This window comes from Pseudoliparis swirei, chromosome 10 (genome assembly GCF_029220125.1).
Source record: "Pseudoliparis swirei isolate HS2019 ecotype Mariana Trench chromosome 10, NWPU_hadal_v1, whole genome shotgun sequence".
In the NCBI taxonomy this organism is placed as follows: domain Eukaryota; kingdom Metazoa; phylum Chordata; class Actinopteri; order Perciformes; family Liparidae; genus Pseudoliparis; species Pseudoliparis swirei.
The window spans coordinates 15248090-15273040 of NC_079397.1; the positions used below are offsets into that span (position 1 = coordinate 15248090).

Here is a 24951-nt window from a genome sequence, read left to right on the forward strand (position 1 = left end):
CAGGGCGGCGGCGCCACGCAGGGCTCGGGAGCGCTCCCTACTGGGCGGGCACCAGCCAGTGCGCCGCTGTGAGACAAATAAAGCCCAACCATGAAATATGCGACATTGCAGCCAATCACATAAACACGGGCTTATAAAAAAAATAACACACCTGGAGAAAGAAAGAAAAAAAATGCAACTCTATTACATTCATGTCACGCATTTACAATGAAATGTCACACCTTGTTATCGGCGCTTATCGTAAAGTCACGGCTGGAAAAGAAGGCCAGACCAGTTTCACAAGGCCACGCAGACCAGTTCATTCCGGTTGCCAATACAGGTCAAACACTTCCTCAAAGTCCCGCTGTTGAAAGGCGAGACAGCCGTCGCAGTCCGGGTCCTGTGGATCAAACACCATGGGTGGAAAAGAAGCACTGCACAGATTCGGAGACGTTTCGCGAGACACTGGAACAGTCTGGACGTCGGCTGTCATGTCTTCGTACACGTTACCCATCAGGTACTGTGTGGTGTTTTCCGGCGCCATTGCTCCCGACGGGAGGCGGTCGTGACGGGTCGTAGAGGGCCTCACCTCCCGCGTGGATTGGGCCTCCCGTTTCTCTTTCTTCCCGATGTCTCCGAGGAACTTGGCGAGTTTAGCCAGCTGCGGCCTCCTCTGCTCCCGGCCGAGGTATTTTCGGATGGTCCTCAGCCCGCCGGCTCGATACCGCTTCAAGGCCTCGTCCTCCTTTGTGAAGACGCGGGGCAGTTTCCACCTCAGCTTCGATCCGGGTTTCATGGTTTTACGCAGACAGTCGGATCTGATGTACTTCGATCTGGTGTCCATTGCTTCAATACACATCTCCGACCAAAAAAGCACCGGCGGAGAAAAAATGTCGACTGCGGATGAGTGACTTGGCGCCTTTTGTTGATCCTCTGGAGAGACGGTTAAAATAGCCGTCGGAGTTAAAAGTGTAACAAAAAGCTGTAGTTATTAATTTATCAAACAAACTGTGCTCTTTTTTAAATTTAAAAAGCAACAAACTCGAAGATTATGTATTAAATCTCCGGAGCTTCGACTCGACACGTCTCAACCTACGATCCTCCCAGACTAATCCGATACAACGGAGGGGACACGTTGCAATTTATGCAATAAAACACCCACAATCCCTTGCGTCCCGAAACAGCACAGCCATATTGTGGTGCTGCCACCTAGTGGTGTGGAGTGAAACATACAAAACCCTGACTGATACCTCAACAAGGAGACCAAGAGTGCGAAAGATAGATAGATAGATAGATAGATAGATAGATAGATAGATAGATAGATAGATAGATAGATAGATAGATAGATAGATAGATAGATAGATAGATAGATAGATAGATAGATAGATAGATAGATAGATAGATAGATAGATAGATAGATAGATAGATAGATAGATAGATAGATAGATAGATAGGTAGATAGATAGATAGATAGATAGATAGATAGATAGATAGATAGATAGATAGATAGATAGATAGATAGATAGATAGATAGATAGATAGATAGATAGATAGATAGATAGATAGATAGATAGATAGATAGATAGATAGATAGATAGATAGATAGATAGATAGATAGATAGATAGATAGATAGATAGATAGATAGATAGATAGATAGATAGATATGTGTTTGCTAGTACCTTACATTTTAGAAATAACATGCTGAAATACCATACAATCATATTTCAAATGTTTATGCCATTTTAATTTAGTCTCTTTTATATTCACTGAAGAGCATAATACAAAACTTAATATCAATCCATCCACACCAGAACAAAAGATCTTCACATCTCACAATAATATTACAGTGATATGATTGATGACTTAGATCACATGAAGTGTAATTATGTCCAACAATATTAAAGTGATCTTTTCAGTATTTTTTAAATTCGTATATTATTTACGTGTGTTCCACTGGATGGCAGGCTCCGAAATGAAATGCATCTTGTACACAATGATTACATATTTGCTGTACCACCAGAGGGCAGCACGAAGACGACAGAGTGGACATATTGATAAGAGTACATTGCATATACTCTCTCATGAATATCTGTTTCCCTCATGTCTTTGAACACATGATATCATGCAGTCATCATGTGTGTGTGTGTGTGTGTGTGTGTGTGTGTATGGATTGCAATCGGATACTTGCAGTTATTCTACACCCTCCAAGCTGTTCTGATTTCATGACTCTGCTCTTCAGAGCAGCAGTGATGCAACAATGTTACTGCAGGTTTTGAACTGGCATTTAAACCATTACAATCTAAAAATATGCTGTATGCTAAAGCTCTGATTTGGTTGAAAAATCAGTTTTCAGCTGGGCTTAAAATTACCAGCTGATGTATTTATAACAAGGATCCAGTGTCTTAAATATGCACATGATGGCCACTAGACAAAACAAAAGCTGGCACTCAAACAACTAATTATAGAGCGGGACTTGGAGACAGAAACAGCTTGTATTGCAGAGTAGAACTAGTTATCTCCAGTGTTATCGTATATAATTTAAAAATAACAATGTAATTAAGTTTATTAGCATAGGACAAGGAATACACAATGAGTAGGACAAATACTGCCTGATGGAACTTTGGCTGGAGTTGCTTTGTGTTAACAGGCCTTCTGTTCTCTGCGGTTGCTCCGGCTATGAATTGACTAACCTCTGTGTTGGGACATGGTTTCACAAACGGCCAACTGCTGATAATATCTTGAGCAAGATGCAGAATACTTATGGTGTTGTTGCAAAGCCCACCCTGTGCTCAGTGGAGCGCAGACAGACAAAAGATGAATATCTCCCGTGGGGATTTACAAAGGATCCTCCAACACAACGCTCACTGACGGGCTCAGTCCCATTTCTGGCCTGGACGTCGCTTGGTGTTTTTCTCAGTCCATCACACTTGAGCTCTCAGGCTAGAGACAGAGGGGGAATTGCCTTTCTTATTCAGTTTCTGACCCCAAACTCTACCATACTGTTCAGACACTTTGTTGTCTGGTTTTGAACTGGACCATGAATTAGTGCTGAAGTTGTGTGTAGGTCTGTGCACTGGATCAGCAACGCTCAACAATCAAACAATTAAATAGAGGAATGTAAACCGGTAAGACAATGCAAGGCAAGTTTATTTGTAGAGCACATTTCAACAACAAGGCAATTCAAAGTGCTTCACATAAAACCTTTAAAAGCATCACAACATAATGCAAAAGTAAACCAGATCTTGTTATGAATTAAGAACATTTGTTAAAACATTTAAAACAGTCAAAAAGCAAGAAATAGAATAAAAGTTGCAATCCAGCTGCATCATCATGAAATGAATTGCATTTCTCAAGGTTTATGCAATGGCTTTCGAAACGCCTGCAGCTATAATATAAAGCATTCAACTCAAGTTCTCGACAAGATAATTGTGTTTAAGTTAGTTCAAGATGATTGAAACAATTTTCGACCAGAGGGAAAAGAAAATCATATTCTTCTCACACAATATCTGATATACTATCCGCATATCAAATTATAAGGCTGAACGGATGGATTACATTATCTGGCTGATATATTTACTAATCTGTATACAGCTCTGGCTTGGTCCACAAACTCCCACAACACTTTAACTTCTCCACCAACCACCGATGTACTTTGTTTGATTGTTATTTTATGTTAGACAGTGAGCGTAAGCTTGCTTATATATATATATATATATTATATATATATACATATATATATATATATAAATATATATATATATATATATATATATATATTATATATACATATATATATATGTATATATGTATATATATATATATAAATATATATGTATATATGTATGTATATATATATATATGTATATATATATATATATATGTATATGTGTGTGTGTGGGCTGGGAGTAGAGCTCTAACTGTACCGTCATAACATAAACTAGCTTAAGCACACAGCTGCATTATTGACTGTTAATTGTCAGTGAGGTTCTAGTGTCAGCGGCCCTCTCATATTATACAAAGTCCTTTGATTTATCGTTAATATACATAATCCTTGACAGTTTGACATGAGCTTGTTTACTGGAAGTGTTTGCATTGGCTGATTAAAAGCTGTAAGGCGTAACATCACATCATGACAGGATAACATTCAGGCGCCGTTGGGTGTTATTTGTAAGCGCCCCTCTCATAAAAAGTCCTTGTTAATATCAATATTATTCAGTCAGATTAAGAGTTGTACACTTATTCACGGTGCAAGGTTTATTCTTTCTATCTCCTGTTTTTAACAACAAGCTGGTGGTAATTATGTAATGAACAAAACAATGTGAACTACTGTCCTCTGTGGAATGTGTTTATATCCCGTGCAACTATACTTAGTTAGTTTGAGTTAATGTGATTAAATACAACTTAATTAATACATGTCAACCAAATGAAATATGCAACTAGCCATAACTGATTTTTGGCCACTTTGAGTTGTTATGGAAAACGAGTTCACGGAGTTGCCTGTTAACTTATCTTACATGGAGCAATATTAAGATGCATTTGGAGTCGTGTTTCTCAATAATAAGAAGAACATTGGGCCAAACAAGTGGCTAACATTTACATTTAGTCCATAACTGGATGTAAATCTTCAAATAAGGACAACCTTTGAGTAAAATTATGCAATTTCGGAAATCTAGAGGGAGAAAGAGCAGGCAAATTAAGATTTGACACATCAACATGTCTTACACATTGGAAGAAGCAAACTCTGTCAACAAAGGAATGGACAGAGAGCTGGTCCTCTAAGCCAGCTGATCCACCAAGGAATTAAAATATGCTGCTGCTGAGAACACATGGCGGGTGTTATCTATGCATTTACGGTTTCTTTTATAAAAGCACTTTCAATCTTCCTCCTTCTGGAAAGTGTCTTTACTTTACTGTAACACGGTGAATGATAGCTATGGCTTTTTTGGGGACGTTTTATGTAGGATGCATGGAGGTCCTTGTGGGTGTATTTGCAGGTTCACGTGCAGGATAGGACAGAGTTGTGTGCGAGTGATATTCGCGAGAGCTGGGCACAGTTCAAGTTTCCTCCGCAGTGCAGTGGCTCTGTAGAGAGAGAGGGGGGGGGGGGGAGAGCGAGAGAGAGAGATAAGCTAAAAGAGAGAGATAAGCTACAAGAGAGAGAGAGATGACTTGCATAAATTGCCCAAGTGCATCAGATAAAAACACATCACTCAATGCACAAACACACTCTAACCACCACCAGCTTTATCAAGCACACATTTGTGTGATTTGATGCACACTTTGCATGTGTGTAGACACACACATGCAAAGTGTGCAGTCCCACATATTTAAAATGCCACAACATTAAACTGATCTCCCTGTCTCTCATCTACAAGCAGCTTCAGTTCGTTGATTACATTTTGTATATCGTCTTTTCCAGAGGAACGGCGTCCTCGCTCGTCCCAGGTTGCACACAGCTGAGCTGTTCATCTGCAGACTAGAAAGGTCATCTGAATATCACGATGAATGATTTATAGGTTATGCTACAGCCTGGAAGTCTATGGCACCCCTGTAAATGTTGATAGCAAGCGACTAAATGATTCGTGGTGAGATCTTCATTCCAGCGGAAGCTGGAATGGCATTAGATGTCTGGCGGAGAGACAGCTGGTCTGGCTTCATGTACACACGCGTGTGCGTGTTTGTGCACAAGGCAGAACACGATTTAAACAAGCTCCGTCATCATGGAACATAAACTGACAAATTATTTAAATGATCCCGATTGAAGGTCAGATGAAATACTGCTTTGTGTCGCCCGAGGCGCCTGTGATTGGCTTTAATTAATACAGCGTGTGTTCCCCCCAATGTGTGGAGCCAGACCTGTCGTTAGCGCTCACACAGATCTAGCTCTGTGAGACATTGAATGACCAGAGAGGACTGGATAAACATTTGGCAAGTCAAGGGAAGTGGTGACATAACGCGGTCACGTGAAGCTGAGCAGCGACGGGTCGCTTACCATTACTCGTGCAGATGCTGCTCAGGTTGTTGCTTCATGTTTGTTCGGATGAACTATGAAGACTTTTGTGAATCCGGATGAATCTAAATTGAAACTAGAACGGGCACTCGGTAGAGTGCATACCTTCGCGGCTGCCACATTTTGGCATTAGTTGCATGCCAATTGGATACAAATTGACCGTGCTATGGTAAAAAGAAGATTTTGACCTTTTCATGACCTTGATCTTGACCTTTGATCCGATCAATCCAAAAATATAATCAAATGGTCCCCGGATAATAACAAATCATCCCACTAAATTGCATGCGATTCGGTTTAATACTTTTTGAGTTATGCGAATAAGTAAAATAAATACACAGCGATCAAAACATAACCTTCCGCATTCTGAAGGTAATGACATTTAGCCCCATCATCAGCGTGTGGGCGCAAATAAACAAATGTTAGGATGCTAACGCGCTAAACTAAAGTCATGCAACGGTTGAACGTGCTAAGATAAACATCGACATCTTGGCATCGTCCCTGTGAACATATTAGCATACAGGTGTTAGCATTGAGCTCAAAACACTATAATACTGCCCCAAAGAGCTGTGAGGATGACTCTTGTTCTTTTAATGCTCGATGTTTATGAAAATATTATTATCTAGAAGTATTATGAAGTTGTGAAGGTTTGAATTGTAGATGCATGTTTTATTTATTTGCTAGGCATCCAAGCCAAGGGGTTTCATGGAGATTGCTTACTGTTCATCATGCTGAAAATTGGATTCGCATATTTACAGTCTAAAGAAAGTTCATCTCCTCGTCTTTTACGCGATGCGTGATTAAATGAATGCACATGTGCTTCTGACATCATAGACAATACATATAACATATTATTTTGAGAAAAAAGAAATTTCATTTCATATTTGTTAGTGTCACAGAAGATGCTTCTCTTGAGGGAAATATCTTTGCAATTGACCAAATGGAAGAAATGAACAAATTTGATGAAGCTATTTTTAAATGATCTTGTCTAGAGTGAGCGATTAGTGAATATAATGTCAAATAATTGGCTAATATTTAGATATACAAGCTTTAATTGACCAATCTGATAATTATCTTCTCTCTTAATCAAGCATTTGTTCTTCTCTACTCTCCTTTATGATTTTTTCTAAACAGACCGTATCATTATTATAATTACAGTAAATTGGTAAAATTGTTCTAACGTAAAAGGCCTGTTGTCTATGGTTTGGTATTTGTTGCCATGCCAACAGAACAGGCAGCACAGGAGAATATCTCCATTTCAGTGTAAAAGCAGAGAAACATCATCGGCCTTTGTGTGGGAGATACTCCACCCCATCACACATGGAAGCGTGGGTGTGTGTGTGTGTGTGTTTGTGTGTGTGTGTGTGTTCACACAATGCAATTTTGCTCCATTCACTCCACCATGTTTCTTTTTGGCCACAGCAGGCGTCTCCACTCCCTACGCCCACTGGCCACCTGCTGCACCAAATGCATTCTGGGATTTCTCAACCAAACAGCTTGAGCAGATGAGAAGCTCAGACTCTGAGTTTCTGTGTTTATCTGCTAACATGCCAAAATGGGCTTACAATCTGGGTTTGAAGGAAGCTTTCTAATTCTGCTAACAGGAACTCTAGGTAACAGTGCACTACTTTACATGTTGTTCCTGTGTGTGTAGCAGCCTCAAATCAAGAGCCACTGTTCGTGTGTGTGTGTGTGTGTGTGTTTTGCTGGTGTGAAATGAATGCAGTCTCCCTCAGTGTTCACCTCACTCTGCTGTGACCTTGGCTCTAGCGGGATGTGTCTAATGAGAGCTATAAATACCCTCGAACAGACCTGGCTGGCGTTTTGCAGGACCCACACAGGACGCACACAAACACACACACATGTAGGCATGCACGCAGCCTCCCGTCACTCCTCCCACGGAGGGTGACACGCAAGAGGAGGGGAGCGAGGGAGAAACAATTAAATAACGAACAAAGCCCTTCAGCATTGTCAGACGCAGACACCCCCCCCCCTGATCCCCCACCTTCTTTCTCTTCTCACCCACTTACCATCACTCTCCAAACAGTGATGCCGTGCACCTCCAGCATTATGAGTCACAGCTGCATGTGTGGGAGTCAAATATCCCCATCAATACTGATCGCATCGACCACACTAAATGAAAGAGTTGAAGAGGGGGGAGGGAGGAGGCGTGGTGCAAAAAAAGATCAATCAATCAAGGCTGTTCATACTGTGCCATACCAACACGATACACACCTCCAAAGAGGGTCGTTCCCTTTGGAGGTGAGTACATCTGACTGATTGCGGGGTTTGCTCTATGCAGGTTGTTGCTTTCACTTTCACCAGATTAAACCACTAGTGTCCCTCTCGAATGGAAACCATTGGATTCAGTCTTCCTTACTGGTTTGAGAAAAAATATGATATTGTCCGGAGGCTAAGCGGATGTGCCTTCTTTCTTTTTTAATGTAATGCACTAGTTAGGAAGGAGAACAAAAGGACACATTTAAACTTGTATTAAAAATATTCAGCAAGGTCACATGTGTGGTTATGACTTCAAATGAACTGCATGTTCAGCTTCTAAGTCCCATTAAAGCATGTTATAGACAGGGTTATTGCCTCTGTGGCAACCCGACTTCACACCACACACATGGGGGCGACACTCTGTTGGCATCAGAGAGATTCGCATCAATCGATTTTATGGGCTTTTAACAATTAATAGCTCCAAATCCACAAAACCACCCTAGTGTAGATGAAGAAAATCTGAAACGGTGGCTTTAGGGTCGGGGACCGGTTAGATGCCGCCATGACTGGCCAGTCTGCAGTCGACTGGCGGAATTTAGCCAGTGGTCAATTCTCTTTCGTCCTCTCCATCTGACGGAGAGTACTGCGCATTGATTTGCCGGAACAGCTCTCAGACGGATGTCTGAACCGTTACATCAGCAGCTGTATTTTATCATCTTACTTCTCATTACCAATGCTTTTAACAATATTGATTTTTCCCCCTCTTTTCTGAAGGCCATACAGTTCCTTTATCAAATTAGCAATGTCCAGCCTCTGCCCACAGCTGGCGCCAAGCCAGGTAGCACACTCAGATACTGTGAGTCCTGGTTCAGAGGGGTGGGTGCTGCATTGATCCAAAAGGAGCAGGACAACTTGATTGGTCCTGAGATCGTCTCACAACTGCCACTTCGTCAACGTTTCACTCAGCTTCTGTCCTGGTTTAACTCATCTTCATCTTTTGCCAGAAGTCTCTTACTGGCAATAAAAGCACCAACTGTCCAGACATGTGGACCTAACTAAGATAGACTACGCTGGACTGAGCCCAACAGAATAGCAAAAAAGGTCAAAAAAAGAATAGTAAGAAAGAAGAAGTCATAATCATCTCTGGGTTTGTCACTATTGTTCACGTGCACAACACAGGCATCTGATACTTTCTTAACATGATAATATGGATTAGCATCTTTATCTCGTTAATGTTTTTTTTAGCCCCCTCTTGGTTTGAATTGTTACCCCAGAATCACATTCTGCTAAATCAGCTTTTTTCCAAAGTGGCCAAAGTTTCACTGAAGCCCCGAAATCTCATCTCCTTCAAGTCAATTTAAATATACCACATGGACCATCTCCAAATTACCCTCATTCTTTGGAAATCATCCCAGGGGCTTTTTGCTTTTTGGCTACGTGTTGTACATTATAGATTGGATGGGGGGATGAGGGGGGGGCATGAAATCAGGGAGAGAGCTAGATGACAGATAACAGATTGTTTTTGTCGAGCCCTCATTTGTCATATGGAGACACAGAAGACATGAGCCTGCGACCCACATTTAACAAACACTGAGGAAAGACCAGGACACTGCAGTGAGGCTCAGTGTTCGCCTCTCAACTATGGAGGACTTAAAATGACTTAAGTATAAATAAATAAATGAATGCATGAATAAATAAATGCTTAAATAAATGCATAAATAAATACAGGAATAAATAAATAAATGTATAAATAAATACAATAATAAATGTATAGATAAATACAGAAATGTAGAAATACATTTATTTAATGATGTCCTGTTGAGTTATAACTTATAGTTATTCATTCCTGTATTTATTTATACATTTATTCTTGTATTTATTTATTTATACATTTATTTAAGCATTTATTTATTTAAACATTTATTTAAGCATTTATTTATTCATGCATTTATTTATTCATGCATTCATTTATTTATACTTAAGTCATTTAAAGTCCTCCATACATACATTGAAAATGCGGAAGGTTATGTTTTGATCGCCGTGTATTTATTTATTTATTTGTATGCGTGTTACTCACATAACACAAAAAGTTTTAAACCGAATCGCATGAAATTTGGTGGGATGATTGGTTATTATCCGGGGACCATTTGATTAGATTTTGGGATCGATCGGGTCAAAGGTCATGGTCAAGGTCATGAAAAGGTCAACATCTTCTTTTTACCATAGCACGGTCCATTTTTATCCAATTGGCATACAACTAATGCCAAAATGTTCATAATTCAATGCCCAATCTTGTGATATACGAAGGTATGCGCTCTACCAAGTGCCCGTTCTAGTTAATCTATATTTCATATTTCAGTGTAACTGAACACAACCACCATTAAAAAGTAAACATTATACTGCACACAAAAGCTTGTATTTAGGTCCATGTGATCGATTGTTCAGCTGGACTGTTTGCTATGGAAAGGCAGTAACTCTTCTCCGTGTCCAGGGTTTCTATTATGAGCTTCAATAGAGCAGAGCTGATGCATGCGGAGAGGGACGGAGAGTTTCTTAATCCCCCTCAAGTTATCATTTGCTACTTTCTATGGGTATAGGTTGCCATCCTGCCATAAATAGACATCACATATCCACTTGGCAAGTGCAGAAAAAGTGAGTTGTGTCTGTTTTCAAACTGCCACATTCCTATTTCTTTATAGAAAATGGTACACAGTTGTTGTGGATAAAGTGCATGAATCTCTTATTTTTGACAACTCTTAAGATTTTATTTGACGATATCAGATATCTGACATAATAATGAAAATGCTGGTATTTTAGAGGCTACGATTATAACCGTGTTAATCATCTCAGTTTGGCGTTAGTTAGGTTTTGGGAAAACGGTGTGACATAAACTAAGTAAAATGTAAACAACATACTATATGTGCTGTAAACACATTATTAACTTCATTTGAAAATAATTCAACAACACCGTGGGGTTGAAAGACCTAATACATTTCAGACTGGAACACATTGGTGGATGTAGCAAATGACAGACCAACCAATATAACGCCATGCTGCGAGTCCCTAAAACTTTTATTCATGGCATTGAGTTTTAGTCAAACTATTCCCAACACACCCAGTAATGCACAAGTTAATCTGCACCTTCCACCACACTGTCAAACTGCATGTGCACCTTTTCTGATCCTGGCTAAAAAGAAAAAAAACACGTCATCATTATCTAAAGGTGGAACTGTCCCTTTACATGTAATCCAGCCTCATTAATTAAATCTCCATCATCTGCAATATGATCCATCCATCCTCTGAGCTGCATCACCTCATCGTAGACCGCCGAGGGCCTCGATTCATAAAACAGCTGCGTGACGCTAAACAGTGCAGCAGGAAACTGGGTCCTGGGAAACATCTGTGGAGCGTCTGCTGACGCATCTTTAAAAAATTCACGTCCGCTCACGGAGTGAACGCACGGGACAAAAAACGTCAGAAAAAAAAAATTCGCCATAAATCAAGACATGCACAGAACAGAAAAGAACATTTGGGCTAGAAAACAACTCATTGCCTAAAAAAGTGCAGAATCGTGACCATGTGGCACTCCAACATCACGTGAAAGGAAACCACACAGATCATTTTTTTAATGTTCCTTCTTTTTATTGGATACCAGTGTTTATCTTTTGATATGAATATTTTATTACCTTCTTTCTTATTTATCCTTCAAAGTTTATTCCAAGTGACACATACAGTTGTTTTTAGTCCATTTTGAAGCGTAGTTTTTGATATATATATTTAACATGCTCAGGCAGGGTTGTTCCTATCAGATGACATGGATGAGCAGAGGAGGTGACGTCAGGGTGGCACACACAGCAATGCCTTACAGAAGTTTATATAATTTTTTTATTTAACAAATTCAGGCAGTCAAGGTAAATAAAGCACATTTACACCGTTTAAAAAAAACCCATCAAATATTTAAACAAGTAGGAATGTTGAGACCAGCATTAAGAAATAAACGAGTCAAACAGTCTTTACAAATTATTCGTATTTGTTTGAATCTAATTTACTGAATAAAAAAAAACACAAACCAAATTGTGTCAATTATACATCGGAGAATAAACGTATCGCGTATAATTTAAATTGGAAAATGAATGACTTTGGCAGGATCGTGGTAGAATAATAAAAAAAGACGAGGTCACCCAAGAGGAAAAGCAGAAAAAACTCATTCTTTTACGCCTGAACACTCAGTAGTTCCATCAGATTCAAGCAAATACCAACATTTATATGCATTTACTATTTGACCCACTTCATATTAAGGTTGTCATTTATGACACGGCATGTCCTCCCAATGATGGGATCTCTACGTGCGAGACCCTCTGCTGTGGCATCAGCACGAACTTGCTGTTTTCCCACCAACTAGTAGAAGGCATCATCACGAGGGGAAAGAAGCGTACAGAACTAGTCGCTATATGCCTTGCTCAAAGGACACGGCATAACACGGCCGCGACGGGGATCAAACATGTGACACCAACTTGGTCACACTGCCGCCACATAGAAGTGTCCAAGGAAATGGACAGTGCTGCCATTGTGTACGAGCCCGTGCTCGATTTCCTTCAGTCATGTCCTGTTTTTTTCTTCCCCTTCTCACCTCTGACCTCATGTTTACGCTTTAAAGAAATAGTTTCACGTGATGATTTTTACATGTGCTATACTATGAAAGGGACAGCAAGGAAACAGGGGGAAACAGCGAGCGTTGTTTTTATATGCTGTGGAATGATGTATTATCTGACTTCCAAATGATTATTAATGACTCATCATTAAGAATTGATCACGGCTTCCATTGTGGCCATGAGGTCGGTGGTTTCACCGCAGGCAGAGTGAAATCAGTGGATCTATGCTGATTTCTTCCTATTTATAATTTAAATATTTGTACAGTTTAGTCAATTTCTGCGGTGATCTGACTTTTAACGTAAATTCCTAGTTTAACTGACAAGTGCTAACTAGTGAGCTTTACGGGCTCGCCGTTTCCCCGTTTCCAGTCGTTATGCTAAGCTAAGCTAACTGGCTGAAGCTGCATATTTACCATTCAGACCGAGTGTAGCAATCTTCTCATCGAACTCTTTCGAAAGCTAATGAGTGCATTTCCCCAAAATGTCGCACGATCTCAATTCATTTTCTGGAATTTGATCCTGACAACATATGATAAAACACAAGCATCACGATGCAACTGCAGAGCACATGTTGGCGATTGAAATGCAAAAAAACTAAACAGCACTGATGATACGCTGCCCTCGTTGGTGATATTGCTCCTACGCGTTCTTCCAAAGTAGATCAATAAGGGAAAAAAAGTACGGCGGTCACTTTAGTGCTTTAAGTATCAACTGACACGTTGCACAGACATGCAAGCTGTGCAGGTTGCAGCAGGAAATGTGATGATGTTCTCTGTTCATTTTGATCTCAAGTAGCTTTGAAAAAAAAGTATAATTTTAAAGAACGCTGAGAGATCTAAAACGAATTGGCCAATGCACCAACGGACCGATATTTACATATAAGAAACATCCGCTTCTTTTATCAGATGGGAAGGAATGAGGGCACCAATCCGAACGTAATGGAAATAGATACAAAATCTGTGTACCAAAAAGCACATGCACGTTTAAAAAAAGAAGAAGAGCATGCTTTCTCAAAATTCACACGGTCACGTGACTCACGTCTCACTCATTCGCAATACTGGGCAGGAGAGAAAATAATAAACGGAGCAATTAAAAAAACAACACACGAAGAAAAACGGGGGTTCATCAGCATTTAGACTCGAAATGATTTGATTGAAATTCATCTTCATTAAATCGGTCCAGCAGGATGTAGCCCTCTTTAAAAAAGGTAATTTCACAATGTCAGGGGTCACCATCACATATCGATCGATCAGCAGAGCGAGAAGCTCGGTCAGCATTAGAAATATCCTTCACTTGTAACGATCCGCTTTGCCGCAAGTCTCAAAAGGCACCGGACCTTTCTTTCCGTTCAACCAAAACAATGAGTGAAAGAAAAAGCATGAAGCACTAAACTATCCACGTGTTCTCCACCTCCAGTCCAAGGAGTCTTTTCAAGGATTGCGGTACACTCCATGCAGAGTATTGACAATATGGCACGGTCACATTTATCCCTTAAATAACATGTTTTAGAAAAGAAACAATTTCAAATCACCGTTTCCATCTACAAGACCTGCGAGTATAGAAAACCAGACGTGTCTGTCGTGTTGGCATGTTGTTGTTTTTCCCTTGTGCAAAAGAAATAAAAAACTCAGCCATTAAAATGCCCCCTTTGAGACATCCAGTCTTATTTTGCTGCCACTCCCTCTCTTTATATCAGTGTCTAGACATTTTAGAGCACAAGGACAGTGCTGGAGTGGCTCTCAAAGAGACCACTGTTCCCTTGGCTTGGCACTTGGTAAGTATAGGACGGATACCAAGAGGTGACTTGGTAACGCCCCCCCCCAATTGCACCAAACAGTCGCTGGTGATCTCCACTTTGAAGTGAGGTACCGATCCACGCGTGAGGTTATTTTGCCACAAAAATTGTCCCATTACATATTTTGAAAAGGCATTCTGCCGTCTCTTCGTGGGCCTTAAAAAAAGAAAAAAGAAATTCACATTAATCCTGAAAATCCCATTTTGGCAAACCCAAACAATATGCGGAGAGCAGGACGTCCTCGTTTCCTCTTTTCGGTGACGAGCTCGACAACTCGGATCAACATTCTGGGACTTAAACCTCCGTTTCTGACGACTCCTGCTTTGCCGCGAAGCTCTATTTGGAAGCAGAGAATGCCAATCGAGCGCTCGGTTGAAGAAAAGCGGAGGGAAAAATCCTTTCATGCACACAGCAGCCTGCTTTCACTCCTCTCCCCCCTGCCAGTCTTTCTTCTTTCCCTCCATTACATTTCGATGCTATTCAAGCCACGAGGAACCAGGATGCCATTATCTCCCCCTTGTTCCTCGTATTTCGCCGGTCTTTCAGTGCCTTTTATTATTCCCCCTGGTCCTCCACTCCTTCTGTCTCTGTTTGACAAGACCCCGAGAGGAGGGGGGGGTCCAGCTGCCTCTTAAATCAGTCAGATACTGTCGTCAGCATAGAAGGGAAAAAAATGAAATAAAAATACATCCCCCACCCAACCGACCCCACACATTTTCAGTCCCAGCTGAGGCCTCACACAAACAAACACACGGCCACATGTTCAGATCGGGTAATGTGTGTGTGTGTGTGTGTGTCTTTGGCTGCATGTGTGTGTGTGTCCTCTCCCTGATGCTGCTGGTCTGGGTGGAGGACATTCTCATGGTAATGATGGATTAGCTGGCGGGACAGCAGGAGCACGCATGGCCCCCAGATGCAGCGTCGAGGTTCCTCAATATGCGCGTCCGTGACGACCGCTTTGCTCAAACGTCTCCGCCCGCTCCACCCCGACCGGGCCGCTCTGGCTCCACTCGTTCCCGGGAAGCTCTAACCGCCTCCTTCCTGTAGGGGGCAGTGTCCCAGTCTCATGCGCAACGTGCCGCTTTTGTGCAGCCGCCAAAGCTGGACGAACTCCTCGGGCATGGCGTGGAACCACGTGTAGGGCAGGATGTTGTCGTAGTAATGGTGGCTGACCGGCTGCTCGTCCAGGCCCACGGGAAACGGCCAGAAGCCGTAGGCCGTCACTTCCTCGCACAGCCCCAAGGCCAAGCTGACCAGGTAGAGCCCCGTGGACAGGCGTTTGGCGTGCACGCTGCGGGCTTTCCAGAACTTCCCCACCGTGCGCAGGAACTCGGGGTTGGCGAAGAGCATGGTGAGGTTGGAAGACGTGTCCGCCAGCGCGTAGTACGCCCGCAGAGACGGGTCGGTGCCGGTCTTCACGGAGAAGGCCGGCATGTAGATGTAGCTGGAGCCGTAGACCTTCATACTGTCCACGAACACCTTCCGCGACCACAGGAGGTTCTGAAATCTGAGCGGGAGAGAGACAGAGAGAAAGAGTTATTCCATCCGAGGCGGAGTCGCGACCCGATGACTCGTCGACTCGTCCGCGGAGCTGTTTGTTTGCTTGCTGCCCTTCTGGGGAGGAAAGGAGCTTCCTGTGTGGTCACAAGACGACAGAAACACAAAGGGAGATTCCGGCGCACACACACACACATACACCAGCAATACTAAATATGTCACTTACGAACATTACACTGTAGTGGTTAAAGACCTGAGCCAGACTGTGGGAAATCAGGGCAAATAAACATATCTGCAAAGATTATATTGGCGACATGCAGAGATACGGCAACCCGCACGGGCCAATTGCATCATCAACCCAGCTTGTGATGGATTGCGCAATCAGAGGTGAGGCTCAACTCTCGTTTCTGTATTTGAACAGTAAATAGGCAAATTCAGCGATTTTGACTATAAGATGTTCGAAATTAGTCATGCATAAAGATCGGTGGACAAATATTAATATAAATTTGAAGTTATCATTATTTATTTTTTAATTTTAATTTTTCACTTTTTTTACCCCTGAGCGCACGTCCCTGACACATAATAATAATAATAATAATACATACAATTTCTATAGCGCTTTTCATAGTACTCAAAGTACTTACTTACTGAAAACTAAGTTCAACATTAAATGATTGGCTAAAATAAATGTTTGACAGTATAAAATAAACAGTCACTGGGGGAATTTTTGCTTCATTTCACTCTTTTAAATCCTATTCATGTGTGTTTTTATATTTCTTTGAGTTACTCTGATATCACCATGGATGAAGCACATTTCAATTTGTAAACTCCGTTTATGCCGCATGAAGTTAGAATTATTATTCCTTTATCACCACAACATAACCCTTTAGCTTCGGTATGCGTGATCGGACGACGTCCTCTCTTCTGAGAGTGATCAATATCTCTTCACACGTGATGCATGTTTGATTGATTCTGAGTGATCACCTTTTCTCTATGATGCTGGGGTTGGCTGTAACCAGGTGAGTTCTGGTTCCCACATCCTCCACGTATTCCTTCGACAGCGGTGGAAGGTTGCACCTAAATGAACAAAACAAAACATACATGGTTTATTGAACATTTCTCACACACACATGCACCATATACTGAATATGCACCTACAGTGGCTTAAAGTTTACGTTGACTTATCTCAGGAACCGTTCATTCAGCAGTTGGGTCACTCCCTAACGCTGACAGATTACTCTCTCTATCTGTTGATGATGACCAGACATGTCCGTATCTCTACGAGGCAGAACGTACCGTAATGTGAGCTGGCTGGTAAAAAGTAAAATGAGAAACATAAGTCTGTGTTACCAGGCGGGTTGGTACTCACAGTGCGTTGCATTTATTACCTTCGCATTGAAAATGCGGAAGGTTATGTTTTGATCGCCGTGTATTTGTATGCGTGCGTGCGTGTTATTCGCATAAGTCAAAAAGTATTAAACCGAATCGCATGACATTTGGTGGGATGATTGGTTATTATCCGGGGACCATTTGATTAGATTTTGGGATCGATCGGGTCAAAGGTCAATGTCAAGGTCATGAAAAGGTCAACATCTTCTTTTTACCATAGCGCGGTCAATTTTTATCCAATTGGCATGCAACTAATGCCAACATGTTCATAATTCAATGCCCAATCTTGTGATATGCAAAGGTATGCGCTCTACCGAGTGCCCGTTCTAGTTAAAAATATGCTTTATTTTCTCTTTTATCCAGACAGCTTTAAGCGGCACATTTTGGAAATTAAGTTGCAAGACACTTAATCCTACTTTGTACCACAGACGTGCGAGATGCTTGGACACCGGGATAATCTGCTATTACTTTGTCATTTGGATTGCAAATAATACAATTATAGCAACACAGCTATTACAGCACACCAGCTCCTCTGAGGTGCTGACCGTTGGGTATTGGTGCAGATGGTCTGAAGGTGGAGAGTGCAATGTGTTGCTGAAGGCAGACGGGGTCTTTTGTTTCCGCTAAATTCCCATTCATCGACATCTTTTAAGCTCTTTAGTCGCAGTGTCGCAGTTTTTGTCAGGAGTGTTTTATACCAACATCACCACTGCCAAACTGTGAGTCTTCAAGCCTCCTCGTAGTTGCCAAACAATGAGATCCTTTAAGGGGTTCAATATGTGCACACACAAAGACACTCAATGTGAAGCAGAGCACAGCCACAGCTTTGATTTGCAGATACTCTGGATTGCAACAAGCGTCAGCTCGCTTCCTCGTGCGGCAATGCATTACATCATCCCTCCTTTTGACTGAGAATAAACTCAAAACAGACTCAGTAAACGTGTGCCAATTGAGGTTGTCATGTGACGAGCATCACGCTGCCTTTTCATTGGCTGGACAATGATCGGGCTCGAGGGGTTTCGATAGATTTCTGCCGTGTCAGAATTCTTGGTTGACCCTTTGCCGTTTTAAGGTCTGATTGTAATTTGTGAGTTAGTTTTAATATTCGAGGGAGATTTTGCATGTTGTGTCTTGTGGCTGAGACGGAATTGGATCGGAATGCCGGAACAGACATTCCAGCCATCTATTGCTCAATAATAATCCTTTTAAAAATCTTTCTTACTTCTTATCTCATCGTAGACTTGCACGAAGAAAAACTACCTTCAGTTTCGGAACTAGTGATCTTGTATGAAAAAACACGACAACTTTTGTTATCAATAAATGAAACCATGCTGAGGGTTCAGGGAGACATACAAAAAAGTGTAAACGCTCCAAACTTCTCATGTTTTAGAAGCTAACACGGAGTTTGCTTCGAGGAGAGCCCCCCTTTTATTTCGCCCCACCGTATGGTTTTATTCTGCCTCGTCTTCTCTCATTCGGTTCCGGCTCGTCTTCCTCACGCCCTACATCTTTTCTCTCCTCCCGTGGCCCATTTCTACGTCTCCGTCCCTCCCCTCTCGGCTGCAGTCGACACCGGCTCTCCTCTCGGGCTCCGGCCGCCCCCTCGGAGCTTCTTTATCCTCACCGGAAGATGAAATCGGCCCGGTCGATGTCGCGTCCGCATTGGCTGCGCCGTAGAATGCCGCCGTTGCCCACCACCGCGCACTTCTTCAGCGGCAGCTGCAGAGGGTTGTCCTGTTTGGGAGGGAGACGTGCGACTCTGTCAGCGCGCACAAAAGCACCCGGACGTGAACACGCAAAGCCACCTACACAGAAACAAACAGGATTTTCTCTTTACGCTCAAATGTATGCAGGTGCATGAGTCACCCTGTGCTCAGCAGAGGACCGGGGCTAATTTCCCTTGACGGACAAACCGGCATCGAGATATGAAGTACGGTAAAAAAAACAGTCGAGGTCGGACAGATTATGAATGAGATTTGTGTCTGGCTTTGAGTCTGTATTGTGTGGGGAAATTATTTCATGAGATAGAAGCAAATCCTTAAAGAGAAAGGATGTACTGCAAAGTAAAAAAAAATGAGTTTCTCATTCCTGTAAATTAACTGGATGCAGAAAAATGGCCAAGAATAACTTATTAAATGTGAACTTTGAGCTAAACGTTCCCACATTACCAGTTTCTCAAAGAAAAGACACGCCGAAGATAGAAACAGACCCTTTTTAGAAAGTGTCATCTCTTCTACGACCCTTTCGTTTGAACAAAATCTGTTAAATTTGCATTCGTAATACCACAAGTGGCAGCGATGGGTGTCTCAACCGTTCATCCATTCAGTTAGCGAACTTTACCCATTTAAACTGTTATCCATTTAGCCACTTTTAACACTTTACAAGCTAATTATTTAAACTGTTGATCCATTTGTTTTCGCTAATTGAAATGTTTATCCATCACGTCTGGCGAACAGTATATTCCTTCTCTACTGGCAGACTCGTTATGTGGATTCAGATTTAATGGCAGACTTCTACTCAGTCCACATCTGGGGAGCTATAAGACGAGGGCACAACTAACCCCTGGGATGGGAGCCACTGCTCTATAATCATTTGGGGTAAATCCTTGTCGAGGACTGTTTTAAGGCTGCTACAGAAATACCACGCTTCACGAGGCGAGGGCCTAAAATGTCCCTTCTCTTTGCCTTGGCTGCTTTTAAGTCACGGGCGTGGATTAAGTGAGACGGCGGAAACAATTGTGCTCATTATGACCCCCGGAGTGCACACACTTAAGAATACACAAACCCACGCACACACAAAGGGACACACACACATGTCTTTATGCCTCAGGGTCTCTTTTAGACCGTAACAGGGTTGAGCCAGAGGACAATGCTCCACTAACAGGGGGGGGGGCGGGGCCTAAACTCTGAGAGGGGGACCCTTCTTACAGTAACACATGGTCCATGTTCTTGATCCAAGATCCTGACATATTTTGGTTTGGATTGCGCATTGCAATGTAATTAAAGAACAATATCATTCACAATTCTCCGCTTGGTCCGACCAACCAAAGTCGAAATAAACGTCACGTCACCGCGACGTTCAACTGAGAAACAGATTCACGGAATATTTGTCAAACTTTGCAGATGCCCGAAGAACAACTCATAGGAATCTAGTGTACAGTCCAGTTAATCGTCTGTATGGATGCCCTGTTTGAACTAACCAGCAATTAAGTGTCACAACCAGGCAAGCGCAGATATACCCCTAGTGGTGCTCAAGCTCCTCCCCTTTTGCCCTGGATGAGAAAACTGCCCCTTTTTCTGGAGACACATTTTTTCTTCATTCATCAGCATTTAAAAATAAAAATGACTTTCTCCGTCATCAATTCCCTCCAAATGTGTTTTGATATCCGACGGGGTTTTTCTTTTTTTTCCTTCTTTTTACACGACTACCCATTAGCCAATCAGAACTCTTGTACTGTCGTTGCCGTGTAATAATTCATATTTATTCATAAGGAAAATGTAAGCTAGCTGTCTAATCCTGCCAAGAGGAAACGCAGGTCGAGGACCGCAGAATTAGTGTCATGCTGCTTATGTTTCAACTCTGTCAGAAAACATTTTTGGCGATGGGTGCCCTTTTTTGGGGTTTGAGCACATGCCCCCCAAAATGTCTGTGCACGTGCCTGGTCACAACCCTAATTGGCACATTCCCTGGCAGATGCCCAGATACTGTGGCTGCCACCAGCTCGGTGTGGTTGGCTGTCTGCGTTCTAACCTGCAATCACAGCACTGGTAGTTGAGAAGGCAGAGAATACATGTGTGTGTGAGCTGGAGATTTGTCCATCACACTATCATTACCTTCCTTCTTCTTCTAAATTTAGACCGAGGGAGCGTCAGATGGAGACTCACACAAGCGACGTCGGGAGTGTCTCCGTAACCCGCGGCAGGGAGTCGGACACGGAGCTAAATAACCACCGGCTTCACCCGCAACGTGCACATTAGCCGACATCCCATAGCATCACCCATCCGACCACCCGCATAATGATGTAGATTAATAAAACAGGACGTTGCTGCTGGGAGGACACATTGCTGTTGATTTTTTTCTTGATGTAAATAAAATATTTCTCAAACAATCTCAAAACCCGTGAGAATATTTTTCGGGACTGATATGTACGACATGGAAGTGTGATTTTTATTTCTCTCGCTGTTGTTATTATTTGCTTTTCCTTTCTGTAAATATGTGTTCTGTGGTGAAAAGACAAAAATAAAGTGTTACAATATATATATATACATTTTTTTTTTTTGGGATGTATATTATGGATTTCCTCACATAATCAATTACACATTCCTGTCAATAAAATGCCCTAAAACAGGTGATTGATTGTTGTAGTGTCAAGCCGGCAGTCCGAAATCCCTAAATAATTAGCGATATAAATCAGAAAAAGAAGAACATCTTCAAAGCTTGACATCTTTGGCATTGTTGCATTATTGAACTTATCAAAACCAAAACAATGAGCAACTCATTGTTTTAGCTCTAATTTGAATGAACCAATGTATTGTGAATTGAGTGCATACATATATAGTAGCAATAAAAACCTGCAACGTAAGAAATAGTTTCATTAAATTCTGGGTCTAAATCGCACCCCACTCTTCATATTCTCTCCTTTTCATGTATTCACCTCCCCCATCCCTCATGAATGAACATGCGCAGCTCACGCCTGCAAATTAGGGTCACATATTCATCGCTTTTACCAACCAGGATATTGGACCGCGAATCTGTGGCATCAGTAATAGGGATCCAATCATTAGTCCTGAGATGCATTGCCCCTGGATACAAAAACCACGGCAACAGCACCTACACCTGAGGTGCTCATTGCTTTTGCTCTTTCCAGGCACAAACACCCTCATCCACATGCGCAGCCACACACGGACACAAAGCCACGTCGAAAGAGCCCAGAGCGAATGTACAATCGTAAAGTCTCTAAATGGAGAGGGGAAACAACATGGGAGGGAGACGCTTGGAGAACATCTTCCGGTCTTTTCCCCTCGTGTGAAACGAGTATACCGAGGTGGGAAAACAACAGGATGCATCCAGAACGTAAACACTTTACCACCTGTTACATATCATGTCACGACAGAAACAGGCAAAAGGTGTACCGAGCACATCGAGGTGATTAACAGGGTTCTGACAAATTTTGAACAATGGATTTCCATGACTTTTCCATGACTTTTCCATGACTTTAAACCACATTTCCATGACCAAACTGAAATCTCGGTATAAACATGACAAATTTAGAAAATGCCGGCTTGTATTTTGCGCGTCTTTCTTTAAAAAACATATTAAATATTTCAAACTCGGCGTAAATTATAACAAATTTCCAGGACTTTTCCAAAACTTTTATGATTTCAGTTTTTTCCATGACTTTTCCAGGCCTGGAAATGACCATTTTAAAATGTCATGACTTTTCCAGGTTTTCCGTGACCGTACGAGCCCTGATTAATGTAAAAGTGGAAAGAGTGAGATGGAGCATCTTTTATTCTTGCTGTGAATAGATAACCCGCCGGTTGAAACCCACAGGCCCCACAACAGTGGTGTGTGGCGCTGAGTGGAAGAGAGATCGATTTCCATCAGACAAGACGGAATATAATCGGATTTTCGTCCTTTTTCAAGAGCGCATCTGCCCGTTTCGGAGTAATGCGTCTCGTGGGGACACCGAACCGTGTGTGTGTGTGTGTTGACATACCTTCACAAGCAGCGGGTAGGTCTCATTGTTGACAGCGTGCGAGTGGTAGAACTCCCCGTCGTACCACAGGACCTTGCCCATCGGCGAGTTCTCCTTGGTCACCGCAAACCTCTTGCGCGGATCGCAGCACTCCGTCAGCAGCTTCCTGTGTGGAGAGGATGTAGGAAAGAATGCATCTGCTCTGTGGTGATCTCAGGACAGTTGGACTCAAGGGTCACATATTTTAGGTTTTATGTGCCTGGAGTTTTAAGGATATCAATATTCAGGAAAAGGATCATGAAATAGTTGGGACTGTATATCCAAGTAATCCATTGGACACAATCTGGAGTCAGAGTTGTAAAGACCTGGATCTGGAGGTTTTAAAACTCTTGATTTAAAACCACAGCTCCAAACGAGGATCACATTCTCTCCATCCGCTGCAGGTGTCACTGTCCCTTATGATCCTAATTGGCTTTGCCCTGGAGAATATACTCATATTCAACTGAGGACAACACAAGTTGAAACAAGTTGGCCACAGTGTGATCAACAAGCCCCCCCCCCCATTTGTATTTTTTTTGAAAGATTGGGGTATTTTATGAAAGGGTGCATATCCATTTGAACATGGTTTATATTAGTCATCATATCGATATCTATTGGCATTATGCCCATATGTTAAGGGACTTCAAATACAGACAAAGGAGGTCAGCCCCCACACACACACACACACACTCAGTGGTGATACATATTCCCTCGGACCCCTATGTTCGCTGTTTAATACAACATATGATAAATGTGCTTTATTTACCTTTAGTGTGCTAAAGGGGATACAGGTTAAACAAGAAAAAAATAACACATGAGAAATGTATTCAGTTGTCTTATTATTGGACCTCCTGGAGCCCGCATAGGGGGCCAGCTGGGGGCCACCGGGCCATCATTTGGGAAACACAGGACAGAAAAGAGCTGAGACGAACCTGTAGAGCTCGATGCCCGTCTGGTTCTTCTGCCAGGCGTCCCCCTGCCTCAGCACCTCCTCCACGATGTCTTTATCGCGGGGCAGTTTGTAGACGGGGAAAATGTAGAACCAGCAGAGCACCAGCACGCACATAGCGGCCCACACCGGCAGCTTGCCCCGGTAGCATCGCACCAACATCTTCTCCCCGCCCCCCCCCCCCTCCTCCCCACACACACACACCTTGTCTCGTGCACAGATCGAAACAACCGGCGCGCGTAAATTGGAACCGGTGCAGTAGGACGCGGGCTCAGTTCAAAGCTGGTTTCTCCGTCCCGCTGCAAATCATCACTCCCCTCCTCCTCTCCTCCTCCGCCCCCCCCCCCCCCGCAGACGGGGTGGAGTATGAATGGAGCTGGCGAGGCAGGCGGTTGCCCGGTGGTTCGGGTCACGCTTCGGTCCGGAAACCCGGGTTCCGTTGGCGAGGCTCTGATGGAGAGAAGCAGGAGCGTCGAACCCCGCGGCGGCTCACACTCGGCGGCGGGGCTGTGGTGCAGTGTCTCGGGCTGTGCAGGAATCCGTCGCCGCCGCACAGGTCCCGGTGCATCACCACCATCATTACAGGCTGGCTGCAAGGAATCATGAGGACCCCCCCCCCCCCCCCCGGTGCGGTCCACGCTGAGCCCCTTTCCCCTGCCCTCCCGGTCCTGTCCTCGGGCCTCCGAGTCCTGCTGCGGGGTCTGCGGTTCGGGCCAGTCCAATTC

The 24951-nt window shown here is 42.8% G+C and overlaps 1 protein-coding gene across 1 annotated transcript; it reads right to left on the reverse strand.

Annotated features, from left to right (window-relative positions):
- Nucleotides 1–15268: 15268 nt before the first annotated feature.
- Nucleotides 15269–24388, reverse strand: st8sia1 (ST8 alpha-N-acetyl-neuraminide alpha-2,8-sialyltransferase 1). Its single transcript, XM_056424446.1, has 5 exons — nucleotides 24210–24388; nucleotides 23260–23404; nucleotides 19165–19274; nucleotides 17136–17228; nucleotides 15269–16161 (listed from the first exon to the last, which is right to left on the reverse strand). The coding sequence occupies exons 1-5, from the start codon at nucleotides 24386–24388 to the stop codon at nucleotides 15681–15683; spliced, it is 1008 nt and encodes a 335-aa protein (XP_056280421.1). The 3' UTR covers nucleotides 15269–15680.
- Between the last annotated feature and the right edge of the window lie 563 nt (nucleotides 24389–24951).

Coding starts and splice junctions, on each gene's coding strand:
- st8sia1 (XM_056424446.1), bottom strand. CDS start 24,388: ATGTTGGTGCGATGCTACCGGGGCAAGCTGCCGGTGTGGGCCGCTATG. Junction 23,405..24,209: donor ACGGGCATCGAGCTCTACAG/GTTCGTCTCAGC, acceptor CTCTCCACACAG/GAAGCTGCTGACGGAGTGCT. Junction 17,229..19,164: donor CGGGCCGATTTCATCTTCCG/GTGAGGATAAAG, acceptor TTGTTCATTTAG/GTGCAACCTTCCACCGCTGT.